General features: G+C 48.4%; 1 protein-coding gene and 1 long non-coding RNA gene across 5 annotated transcripts in view; one reads left to right on the top strand and one right to left on the bottom strand.

Annotated features, from left to right (window-relative positions):
• Positions 1-8,103, top strand: part of HNF1A (HNF1 homeobox A) — a 41,594-nt gene extending 33,491 nt beyond the window's left edge. For all 4 annotated transcript variants that reach the window (XM_081174898.1, XM_081174897.1, XM_081174896.1 and 1 more), the window contains 6 exons: positions 756-973; positions 1,297-1,495; positions 2,113-2,304; positions 3,447-3,568; positions 4,131-4,272; positions 5,546-8,103. In XM_081174898.1, the coding sequence (XP_081031024.1) occupies positions 756-973; positions 1,297-1,495; positions 2,113-2,304; positions 3,447-3,568; positions 4,131-4,272; positions 5,546-5,673 (1,001 nt within the window). In that variant the 3' untranslated portion in view covers positions 5,674-8,103. The remainder of the gene's footprint in view (positions 1-755; positions 974-1,296; positions 1,496-2,112; positions 2,305-3,446; positions 3,569-4,130; positions 4,273-5,545) is intronic.
• On the bottom strand, positions 7,687-11,881 carry LOC308576124. Its single transcript, XR_014003110.1, has 2 exons — positions 11,486-11,881; positions 7,687-10,148 (listed from the first exon to the last, which is right to left on the bottom strand). It is a non-coding gene; the product is annotated as an uncharacterized lncRNA (long non-coding RNA).
• Between the last annotated feature and the right edge of the window lie 1,260 nt (positions 11,882-13,141).

Here is a 13,141-nt window from a genome sequence, read left to right as displayed (position 1 = left end):
AGCTTACGGATCAATCCCCACCACCACCACCAGTTCCTGCCCTCCAGTTTAGAATCTAAAGGACACAGCCCAAAAGGAAAAAGTGAGGAGGAAGGAGGGAGGATGGGGGAAAAGCAAAGTCCAGGACAACTTGTTACAAGTTACAGTTCACACAATGGCCAGTTGCAATGGAAGCATTTCAGATCTTTCTTTCTTTCTTTCTTTCTTTCTTTCTTTCTTTCTTTCTTTCTTTCTTTCTTTCTTTCTCGTCCATCTGGCTGGGTTTCCCTAGCCACTCTAGGCGGCTTGCAACAAAATATTTAAAATACAATAAAACATCAAATATTAAAAACTTCCTTAAACAGGGCTGCCTTCAGATGTCTTCTAAAAGTCAGATAGTTGCTTATTTCCTTGACGTCTGATGGGAGGGCGTTCCACAGGGCGGGTGCCACTACCGAGAAGGCCCTCTGCCTGGTTCCCTGTAACCTCACTTCTTGCAGTGAGGGAACTGCCAGAAGGCCCTCAGAGCTGGACCTCAGTGTCCGGGCTGAATGATGGGGGTAGAGACGCTCCTTCGGGTATAGCCGGATGGATTGGCTGCTGCTGGGTGACAGTTGAAGAAGAGTCCATGACATGTGGTCTCTCAGCAGAACCAGTGGAGGAAGAAATTGATGATTTAAATAAACTGCCGTCCCTGTCTGAGATCAGAGCTAAGCGTCCTCAGCTTAAGCACAAATTACTAAGAATTATCTCCCCCTTCTTTTGTTTCTTTATAGAACAATCCCCTTTGCAGCAGCAACAGCAGCAGCAGCAACAACAACTCTCCTTTTCCGACTCCGGCATGAGGTACAACCAGCAGCCCGTCAGTGAGACAGATTCCTCAGATGGCAACCAGCACGGGGGAAGCAATTCCATTGTGACCACCCAGACTATCTTGCACCATGCTTCTTCCCCTGGCCTGTGCTCAGTTAGTTCTGCAGGAGATGCAAAGCTGGTGAGTCAAGCACTGCCTGGGCTCATTGGCACCATCTACTGTTGGGCTCCCTGCCTGGCACCCTATTAGTCCCAAAGGGGAACTAGCCTCCATTGGACGGTTGGGAGCCATTTTGTTGCTGCTCTTGTTGAACAACTTGGGACCAGAAATCCTTGCAGATCTCCTGAAAGTCATCCACAAATCTGCCAGTGGTTCTGCTTACTGCCAAGCGTGCCAATAAATGCAATTAATATCACACCACTTTTAAGCTATCCCAAATGTATATCCCACAATCTTGTCTCAAAAAGCATGTTGATATTCTTCCCTATTTCTCCTGTGCACAGATCTCCGCTCCGGGGGGCTCTCTCCCCCCAGTTAGCACCCTGACAGCCCTGCACAGCCTGGAGCAGAACCACACCCTGAGCCAGCAAACCCAGAACCTCATCATGGCATCACTCCCAGGCGTCATGGCAATTGGGCCGGGAGACACGTCTTCGCTCACACCAGCCTTCACCAACACAGGGGCCTCCACTCTGGTCATCGGTAAGTGAGGAGAGACACGGGGAAGGCATGCCATTTGCACACAGTAGCAAAAAATAGCTTTCTAGTCCTCATTGTGCAGCAAGACTGTTATGTACTGAGTTGAATAGGATCCAAATTGCAGCAGTCTGATTGGTCCTAGAACAATAGGATTCAGAATGCAGCAGTCTGATTGGTCCTAGAACAATAGGATTCAGAATGCAGCAGTCTGATTGGTCCGCAGGAGCCACCCAATCCAACTCCAGGTGGAAGTGAATCCGCAATCTGATTGGCCTGCAGGAGAATCCCGGAATTAGCCAATCACGTGGGGCCCATTGTGTAAATAATGTATATAAAGCAGACATTTCGGGGGAACTTCCATTCCTCCTCACTACTATGAGCTGAATAAAGAGCATGAAATCCACACTCAACTCTGAGTATATTTCAAAGACCCACTGAAGTAAAGCTGCAGAACAGTGCTAGGATGCTTCAAAACGACAAGCACTGGTTCTCGCTTTCCACCGCTGCAAATTTCCTAGAAAAAAAGGGAGGGAGACTTTGCTCCCTGGCTGGCTGTTACTAGCTGGTGTTTTTTGGGAGGGAAAAATGAACCACTGAAGATGCTCTTTCCTGTCTTCCAGGCTTGGCCTCCACCCAGCCCCAGAGTGTCCCAGTGATCAACAACATGGGCAGTAGCCTCACCACCCTGCAGCCAGTCCAGTTCTCCCAGCAGCTGCACCCATCGTACCAGCAGCCCATCATGCAACAGGTCCAGGGCCATCTCAACCAGAGCCCTTTCATGGCCACCATGGCCCAGATCCAGGCACCTCACGGTAGGTTGGGGAGCCAGTAAGGCAGGGAGGGAGGCTCCCTGGAATTGTGGGCCAAAGACTCACGACAGGCCTTGTTCAACTCAATGTGGATAATTTGGACTCCATGTCCCATCATCTCCAGCTAGTCAGCACAGCTGTGTTCTCATCATACAGCTGTGTTGGGTGGGGCTGATGGGACTTGTAGTCCAAAGCACTTGCAGTACATCAGGTAGTGGGTGGGGGGGAGGAGGGAGGCTGGAGTGGAACATTCCTGCCTCAAGATGCGGTGGTTTAGAGAAAAGGCAGATGCAGAGAGGATGAACCTACCCTTGGCTACTAGACTTGGCAGCTAAACTGAGCCTCCATGGGCAGTGGCAGTCTGCCTCCGAATATCAGATGCTGCAGCGTTTGGATGGAAGGATATGGAGAGGCTCCTATAAGCCACACAGAGCTTTGCAAAGGAAGATCAGCCTGCCCATTTTAAAAGGAACACACGGATTGTGAGGAAAGCGTAGCTAATTGCCCCCGCCTTGTTTTATTATTATGCTTCCTTACATTTATTCCCCACCATTCCTCCAAGGAGCACAATGTGGCGTACGCGGTTCTCTTCCTCGTTTATCCTCACAACAATCCTGTGAGGTAGGTTAGGCTGAGTGTCGGTGACTGGCCTAAGGTTACCCAGTGAGCTTCATGGCTGAGTGGGGATTTGAATCCAGCTCTCCCAGGTCCTAGTCTGTTAGTCTAACCACAACACCACACTGGGCCTCCCTTCTTCCCCCTCCTCTTAACCCCCACGCCTTTGTACGGCCATCTTGAAACAGTTCCCATCCTTCCCCTGGTCGCCTTCTGAAATAACACCCTCCTCCTTTTTCTGTCAGCCCCAGGAGGATATCCTCAGAAGAAGAAGCTGTGGTGGTGGTAGAGAGAGGGAACCTACTCTGCAGGGATGTTGTTCAGGATGAAACAAGAAGGGCTCCCTTATTAAGAGCACTGAGCTTTTTGGACGAAGGAGAGCAGGGTACAAAGGATGATTAAAAAGTAAATAAGGGATAATGGTCACCCTAGAGATGCTTGGAAACCGGAGTTAACTCCGTGGTTCCCTTCTCCCTCAGGAGTCCCCCATATACGGTAACCTCTATTCTCATGCCTTTTTGGTCCCCTAGCTCTCTACGGCCACAAACCAGAGATGGCTCAATACGCCCACACTGGGCTGCTGCCGCAGACCATGGTGATCACAGACACAGCCAACCTCAGCGCCTTGGCCAGCCTGACGCCAACCAAGCAGGTAAGATGGGCTGATGGGGAAGCCGGGAAAGGAGGAACCTGGGAAAGATGCCCTGAAATCTGAACTCATCCAACCTCTGTTTAAACACCTCCAAGGAAGGAGAGTCCACCACCTTCTGAGGCAGTCTGCTTCACTGCTGGACAGCGTTTACCATCAGAAAATTCTTCCTAATATATAGCTGGAATCTCCTTGTCCTTTGAACCTGTCAGTTCAGCCATCCATCGTGCGCTACCCTCTGGAGCAGCAGAAAGCAAGCTGGCTCCATCTCTCATGTGACAGATATTTGGCTATCCTATCACCTCTCAATTTTCTCCAGGCTAAACATACCCAGTTCCCTTAACCGTTCCTCATAAGGCTCTGTTTCCAGACCCTAGATCATCTTGGCTGCCCTTCTCTGCACACTTTCCAGCTTGTTGATATTCTTCTATTCAATCAATATAATTTTAATTTTAATTTTAATTTTAATTTTAATTTTAATTTTAATGTCTGAAATTCCCAAAACCAGCAGTTTCCATATTTCTTATTGTGTTGTTAATCTCACTCTCCCTCCCACATTTTACAGGTGTTCACATCAGACTCTGAGGCACACACAGAGTCTGGGATGCACACGCCCCCCGTGCAGGCTTCCACCATTCACTTACAGAACCAGGATGCCACCATCCAGCACCTCCAGCCCAGCCATCGACTCACCTCTAGCCCTGCTGGTAGGTGGGGGTGGGGAGCCCTGCTTTGAAGAATGCGCAACTGAAGCTCCTGCCAACGTTGAGGGCTTTCCATTCTTTGGTGGAGCAGGTGGATTTCATAAACATTGTATCCTCAAGACAGTAACTTGCATTGTTTATTGATTAGTGTTGGGGCAGTCCATGTGGACTACGACCCCCATCAGCTCTATCAGTATGGCCATTCACCAGGGATGATGGGAGTTGCAGTCCACTTCTGGTGGGCTATCCCTGGAGTTTCTCCAAGCCGTCTCCCCTCAATCTGATGCCTGCCCAGATGTTTTGGACTGCAACTCCCATCAGCCCCAGCCACCACATCTCTGCTGTGGGAATACAAAGAACCACCTTATAGGTTGGCCCATTGAGCTCAGTATTGCCTACACTGACTCACAGCTGCTCTCTCTTCAGCTCCAGTATCATATAGTTGCACTGGCCTGGGCCAATGGGAGTTGGGGAAGGTTGTACTAAGCACTGCAACCCTAAAATGCTTGGGAGGGGTGGGTGTGTGCATGTGTGTACAGTGGTGTCCCACAAGACGAATGCCTTGCAAGACGAAAAACTTGCTAGATGAAAAGGTTTTCCGGTTTTGCGTTGCTTCGCTAGACGAATTTCCCTATGGGCTTGCTTCGCAAGACGAAAACGTCTTGCGCTTTTTTAAAAAAGCCGCTTGAAGAGGCACAGTTGCGACGGACCGTGCTTCGCAAGAAGAAAAACATCGCAAGACGAAAAGACTCGCGGAACGAATTCTTTTCGTCTTGCAAGGCACCACTGTATATTCCCTTTTGCAAGTGTAGGAAGTGAAGGAAGGGCTGTAGCTCCGTGTCAGAGTGCCTGCTTTGCCTGCAGACGATGGCTGGTTCAATCCCCAGTATCTTCCAGTATGGCTCGGAGCAACCCCTACCTGAAATATGTTGCTGCTGGCTAGTGTTGACCCTGCTGAGCTAGATGGACCAATGGTCCATCACAGTGTAAGCCAGCCTATCTTCCTAAGGAAACGCAGTATAAGGTAGTCTCTATGGGAGTATATTGTATTTAATTATGGGGTATCAGAGTTTTTAGGGGGCTAAACAGGTTGGGATATCAGGCTTGTTGGTTTTTGAATGTCTGATGCAGGTTTTTTCAATTTCGTTCTTCTGTATGGGACAATGACAATAAAGATTATCATATTAGCGCATTATATCAAGTGATGATCTCTCCCTGCTTACACTCACATGTGCTTATGGGTGTTTTCCCCTCCCCTCTTCTCCTTTCCTTCCAGTCTCCTCCAGTAGCCTAGTGCTCTACCAGAGCTCCGACTCCTCCAACAGCCACAGCCACTTGCTGCCGTCCACTCATGGTGTGATAGAGACTTTTATCTCCACCCAGATGGCCTCTTCCACCCAGTAGCCTGATGACCACCCAAGGACCCAAAATGCAGAGAAGCCTCAATCGCAGCTGCCACCACCCGCTGATGTCTGCCTGCCTGCCTAGGATGGAGGGGGCAGCCAGCCAGGGGGCCTTTTTTCTCCTCCAGGACAGTGTGCATACACACACACCCTTGTTCCACACCCCAAACCCTCCTCAAGAGGTGAAAATATGCGCACAAGGAACGGAACGGACTCCCTTCGAAGGTGGTGGACTCTCCTTTGTTGGAGGTTGACTGGCCATCTGTCAGGGATTCTTTAGCCATGATTCTTAGGTTGAACTAGATTAGCCTTCTCTCAGACTCAACTGTTTTATGAATGCCAAGAGGAACTTTGTGTCTTTTCAAACAAGAGAGGAATGGCTGGCTGGCCCATGCTCTTTGACTGCCTTCAGGACAAGACTGCAATACAAGCTGCAGCCCAGCTTAGACCAGGCAAGAGCCAGCCAGCCCTGCAGGCAGAAGCAAGGAGGGCTTGGCTCCGGCGGCAGCGAGAGACATGTGTCCTATACATTTCTGCCGACAGGTTGAAGCTTCAGGCAGACCCTGTGCAGGTAGGCGCATCTTGGTGCAAAATGAGAAAGAAAATCATCCTCTTACTCATTGTTCCTGCCGATCATCAAGATACAAGCTTGCCCGGGGTCAAGCAAATGCCCTTGAGGAGAAAACTCAGGAGCTCAGCCAGGCCACGAAGCCAACGGGTCAGAGCCAGAGACTCTATAAAGTCTCCTGCTCATCGGCGTGAGAAAATAGGACTTTGGCTCTTGGCAGCCACAGATCGCCTTACAGGACCCACGTGTGACACCTTTGCAGGAAAAGGGAGGGGCCCAGCATCAGCTGTGATTTCTGCAATGTTGGACTAGATGAACTTGCTCTAAAGTAGTCTTTAATAGGAAGAACGTATGATACAGGAAGCATTTTCAGAAGCTCAATTTTGGGTGTGGCAAGAAGCAAAAGCGCATGGGGCAGCGGAAGTGCCTCTTACTTTTTTGTGATAGGTTAACATTTCAGCCACACACAGAAGTCCCTCCAGCCAGCCAATCAAGTGCAGTTCAGAGACACATTCCAGCCAGGCACAAACCACCTAAGGGCACTGAGCAAGGTCAGTAAGGAATGTGACCTGACAAGAATTGTGAGGGCCAGAAAGAGGAGGTTGGAAGTCCGCTTTCCCCTGTCCCTGCTACTGAAGGAAGCATTCGTACAGGCAAGCTGTGAAACCTAGAACATGCAGTTCAGGTGCAGAATCTGGTAATGCGCGCTGCATTCTAAGAACCTCACTTTGCTCTTACAAAACAAGCAAACCAAGTTGCCAGTCCTATTGGTAGCTAGAAAAAAACAACGCCCAAAGCAAAGCCAAAGATTGTGTGAGCAAGGGCATTGTTGAAGCTTCCAATAGTCAGGGAGTAGGTCTTCACACATGGAAACCTCGACCTCCCCAGTTATCTCCACAGCAAGCCCCCCTACACCCTAACCCAGTGTTTCTCAAACTTGTGTCCCCAGCTGTTGTTGGACTATAGCTTCCATCATCCCTGACCACTGGTCCTGCTAGCTAGGGATGATGGGAGTTGTAGTCCAACAACAGCTGGGGACCTAAGTTTGAGAAACATTGCCTAACCCGAAGAACCCCTAGTCTCCTTTCCCAGCCTACACAGAATCCCATTTACGGCATTAACTGTCCAACACACCCTGATAAAGACACTTAAAATGCGTAATTTGCACCAGAATCAGCCCCTCTCACCACGAGACATTACTTTTTAAAGTACAGCATTTCAGTTCCTCCCCCCGCACCCTAGTAGCTCTCATCATTCCTTAGTTTGAAAAGCACTCAGGAGAGAGAGAGAGACGCATCATTGGCCTAGCAAGAGAAGGAGAAGATCTGAAATGTGAGCACACCTTCCCATCCTAAATCATGCCAGCTGCAAAGTTGGCAGAATTCAATTTTCCTCCCTGTATAATTTCTTGGGTGGGGGGATGGCACCCCTTGGACTCTGTGATGATGACCGATTTCTCAAGTGCCATGCCAGAGCAGGAAAAGCCCTTTTTGGTGGCTAAAATGAATCCAAAATGTGCCACAGCTGAGGGGCTGGGGGTGGGGAAAGAAGCAAAATCAGTAGTATTCAAGCACTGCAAACAGAAGGGGGAAAATAGCACCCAATGATACCCACCCAATAACCCCCGGGAACTTTAAACCATCACCCTGCTTATTTGGAGTCTCAATAAAGCAAGCATCACTGCCCAAAGGGTTTGCTGTTCCACACAGTGCCAGAGGCCTCTTCCGGCCATCAATTGCCAGTTTGGCTCTATCTTGTAAATATATTTAAATTGTCAGTAAATCAAACAGAGGGTGGGGCAGGGATTGTTATGTATAAGACTACTATGTCATGCTGCCTGTTTATAAAGCTAAGCAAAGCTGTGGCTCAATGGACTTTTAATAGCTCCCTCCCTGCAAAAAAGTGCAAGTATAAGGTTTGGTAAGATCTTTGTCCAGAGTTCCATTCCTAAGGAAAACGGAGACAAAATGTTTGCCAGTTGCCAAGAGACAGAGAGGAGCCATATTTTAGCATTGCATCTTTCTTTTTTCTTTTTTTGGATTCGTAGCAAACATGGTGCCCTCCAGATCTCCTTGGACTACATATCCCATGAGCCCCACCCAGCAAGGCCATATTATTTATTTATTTCAAGCACTTTTTCACCCCACCGTATAGCCAAAGCGGCTCTCAGAGAAGCTTAAAGGTAAAGGGACCCCTGACCATTAGGTCCAGTCGTGGCCGACTCTGGGGTTGCGGCGCTCATCTCGCTTTATTGGCCGAGGGAGCCAGCGTACAGCTTCCAGGTCATGTGGCCAGCATGACTAAGCCGCTTCTGGTGAACCAGAGCAGCGCACGGAAACGCCGTTTACCTTCCCGCCAGAGCGGTACCTATTTATCTACTTGCACTTGGACGTGCTTTAGAACTGCTAGGTTGGCAGGAGCAGGGACCGAGCAACGGGAGCTCACCCTGTCACAGGGATTTGAACCATCAACCTTCTGATCGGCAAGTCCTAGGCTCTGTGGTTTAACCCACAGCGCCACCCGCATCCCTCTCAGAGAAGCTTACACGCAATCAAAACAAGACTGTCCCTACTCTCAGGCTTACCATCTAAAAAACACAACACTCCAGGGAAAAGGGACAGGGAAGATAGGGTGATCTTTGCCTGGTGGAGCTGGAAATTCTGGGGTTCCATCCCCCCCCCCACTCAAACAGCACTATGGATCACTGGTTTGCAGGACTACTTCAGGAGAACCCAAGAGTGTCTAAAACGCCTCTCCAATGATGTGCCCAAGCCAGGAAATTACCTGGCACTGCTGGGGGGCGGGTCTGTGTCTGCTCCTTTTACTTCATGGCATTTGAGGCTGAAGACCAGAAGGAAACCACTTTAGTTCCACTTGAGGGAACCTGGTGCCTGGGGAGAAGATCCTGGGAGAGGCTGTCACCGTGTTTTCCTTGGCAATCCTCCTGCACTTTTAACTTCAGACAGGATGCAGAGATTCAGTAAGCAAAGGGGGCTGTCAGAACTCCCTCATGTGAGGGGTTTTTTATTGCCTTTTGGTTTTGCCTGCTGTGCTGCAGTTACAATAGGAAGCTGATGTTTGAGATGGAAGAATCAGAAGAAACGGTTGACGCCTCTACTGGAGCCACCGGTCATTTCCTCTATCAGTGCCCATCAACTGGACTGCTCGGAGGGGGCACTGCTAAGGGCATCTCATGTCCCAGAAGTTCCCTTCGTTTAGGTGGGATTCCTGCATTGCAGGGGGTTGGACTAGATGACAAAAGCAGTTTACAAAAAGAATAAAGCAGTAAAATTATTAGTAAAAGCAATTATTAAAAAAATTAAAACCAGCAACAAACTAAAAACACAACAGCGTTCTTGTTGCTATGGCCGATGGCTAACTAACGCACATAAAGTTTAATTCATTCATCCATCCATCCATCAGCGTTCTAGATATTGGGGTAGGTAGGCTTCTTATGAAAACAGAGTTAATTCCCTTTTTACCTCTATCAGAGTGTTTTCAAGAAAGACAAAATGACACAGTTCTCTTCAGATTACAACCCTTTATTGATTAACAAGTAATAAGCACTAAGCAATAAGGACTCATTCATTCATCACTCATTCCTTTCATACCTACCAAATGGTAAGACTCACTGAAAGAATTGGCCAGGTTCTTTTATGAGTCTCTGGACGGCATCCTCTGCAGTAGAACAGCACGCAAAGTTCCGAAGGCCTTCCAGGTCCTTATATAGTCTCAGGTCCCCGTATGGTTACATTGTCTTGTATTGAAGGGGGTTGGACTAAATTCATATCTGCATTCAGACCCATCAAACATACTAAATATATCACATTTGCTTCTCGCAGAGTATTCCTATGACTTTAAAACATCTTAGTAAATCACATATATTCTGTAAGAGATTCAGCATATACCTGAACTGTTAAGTTGTGGGTGAACATATCAGACGACAGAGCAACAGCTCTTGTTTATTCACAGGCCAGGCCAGGACAGAACAGCAAACAGCTCAACTGGCCTGCTTTTATAGGCAGCCGGGTGTCAACATTGTAGCAACAACCCAGGGTTTCCCGCCTAAAATAACTGACGTGGACCTGAGTGAAATCTACACAATACTCCTGGTGGCTAGGGTGAGAACTTCAATACATAACACCCTTCCCCACCGACATAAGGCATTAGTTACAATCATAACGGTTCCATTACATACAGCAATACCCTTATTGGTTTCAGTGAGGCACATAAGCATTATTGTTCAGTGAACATAGTCTCTTAAATGAAACCCTGCTGGATCGCCGAGGGCCAGTACCAGAGTCCAGGTGGCCTTGCGGATTTCCTGGGCGGAGAGTTCAGCAGCTTCTGAGGCCAGGGCCTCCTCAATGGTTTTCTGCAGCGTGAGGTCTGGCTTGGTGAGGAGACACCGTTGCAGATGGATGTCCCGGACCCCGCAGACGATTCGATCCATCAGGGCATCGTCTAAGTCTCGGAACTCGCAGTGCATTGCAGCCTGTCGCAGGGCGGTGGTGTAGTTGTTGATTGACTCCCCCTCTGCCTGGTTCCGGTGGTAGAACACATGGCGGGCAACAATCTTGGACGGCTTTGGCGCATAGTGGTTGCGGAGCTTCTCTTGAACCGTGTCCCACGGTGCTGCCTGGACTGCTACAGGTGCAACCAATGCTCAGGCTGTCTCAAACACCTCAGGCCCACAGAGGCTGAGGAATAGGCCCCGCTTCCGCTCCTGTGATACTTCTGTCAGCTTGTTGGCTTGGAGGTAGCAGTCAAACCGAGCGAGATAGGAGTCCCATGATTCAGAGGCTGGCACAAACGGCGGTAGAGGCACAAGTGAAGCCATGATTCCGATGCCGGCGTGAAGGGCGATGGATGGAACACAGTGCTCTATCCAGAACAGTCAGCTCTGAATTGGTTTTGCTCCGTGATTTCGCTCAGTGATTCAGCTCAGAGAGTGGTCGCATCTGGCTGTGCTCTGATGTCCATCGATCCCACCTTCATCGCCAGTGTTAAGTTGTGGGTGAACATATCAGACGACACAGCGATTCTTTAAACAGCTCTTGTTTATTCACAGGCCAGGACAGAACTGAACAGCAAACAGCTCAGCCGGCCTGCTTTTATAGGCAGCTGGCTGTCAACATTGTAGCAACAACCCAGGGTTTCCCGCCTAAAATAATTGACGTGGACCTCAGTGAAAACTATCTACACAATACTTCTGGTGGCCAGTGTGAGAACTTCAATACATAACATGAGCATTAGTATTAATATTGTGTCATGAGGTTATGCGGATTCCTTCCTATCAATTCTTGTAGTTCAAGGAAGCTGCAGGTTCCCCATGGCTGGTTTTAAGAGATCAGCTGGATAGAACCCTATTTCTGGCACATACAAAAATGGGTTTCCTGCAGGGCTCACTACTAGGAGCTGGATAAAGAGCATGAAATCCACGCTCAACTCCGAGTATAATTCACATTTATTAATAATAATAAATTTTAATAATAAATTTTATTTATATCCCGCCCTCCCCAGCCGAAGCCGGGCTCAGGGCGGCTAACAACAATAAAACAGTATAAAAGTACAGCATAAACAACACTCTAAAATCATTCATTATAAAATTAATTAATTCAAGCCACTGGCAACCATTAGGCCAGAGCTCCGCGAAGATTGCCGAGGGAGGGAGTCAGGCTGTGCCCTGGCCAATAGTGCCTAATAGTGCCTGCCCGGTGCCTGCCCCCTCTTTCTGCAAAACAGTGGCCAGAGCGCATGGGGTCACAGGCGCCAACAGGTGTCCCTTTGGAGAATAGAAGACACTGTGGAGACTCTTGTGCTTTAAGAAATAGGGTTTATTCACCTGTTTACACCCTCAGTCTGCATGGAGGAGGTCCAGAGCTTACAGCATGACCCAAAGCATTGCAGGCAGTCCTTCCTTCTACCTCACCAAGATGGATCTCGGCCTTTCTTCTTCCCAGAAGCACCTTGTCCTTCCACAGAACAGTTACCCTGGCAACCTTCCAAATCTCAGTCCCTGGTCACACCTGGGACAAGAAGTTCCTGAAGACCCTCAATGGCTCTCTGTTGTAATGCTCTTCCCTCAGCTAGCCAGGCTGGTTTGCATACGGCAGCCCAGGAATTCCCTGACTGACACAGCCCTGCAGTTTATGTTTTAATCCATATCCCAGTCAAAATCCTAGTATTTATTTGTTCCTAGTGTTTAGGGGGATCCCCTCCTATTTCTATAACAATAGTAATCCCCCTTCCGTCTCAGTCACAACAGCGACTATATGAAGAAATTGTCTTAATGCTTTAGATTGAAGTATACCTTGTGGTTATGAGCATATATCTGTAATATAAAATATTTTCCAAGTTTCTTTTTATGCCACATGGATAGCTGCATACTGCATACAAAATAAGTCTTAACATTTGTGTGTATCTGTGTATGAATAGAGTGAGCCTGTGACCTGGACTCAGGAATTAAGTATTTTTCATCACAAAAGAGTGGCCAGACTGCCCAGGTAATGCAATTATCGACCATTATCAGGTATTCTGGCAGACAGATTAACAGGTTTTCTGCTGCAGACCACACCCCTGTGATGTATTTCTGCTGGGGACCACCTCCTCCTGTGATGTATGTATTGGGGGGTAGTACTGAGCTACAGGATGGCAATTTCAAAGTCTATATAAGGGGGCTTTCACACCTTTGTTCTGGGTCTCCTCCTCCCTCCTGCGTGTGGGGGAGCACCCTGTTGCAACAGCTTTAATAAAGATCAGGCTTACTAGCTGCTTTGCTTCTCAATATTCTCTGGTTGGCCTCTGTAGGCCTCAATGGTTAAGTACTGAACCATCAACAATGCAGAAAAGGTTGCCAAGTTCCAAATATAACATGCAAAATTCTTTCCACAGCTAAATA

The sequence above is a fragment of the Podarcis bocagei genome (genome assembly GCF_964188305.1).
Source record: "Podarcis bocagei genome assembly, chromosome: 16".
Taxonomy (NCBI): domain Eukaryota; kingdom Metazoa; phylum Chordata; class Lepidosauria; order Squamata; family Lacertidae; genus Podarcis; species Podarcis bocagei.
This window is presented reverse-complemented; position numbering and strand designations above follow the sequence as displayed.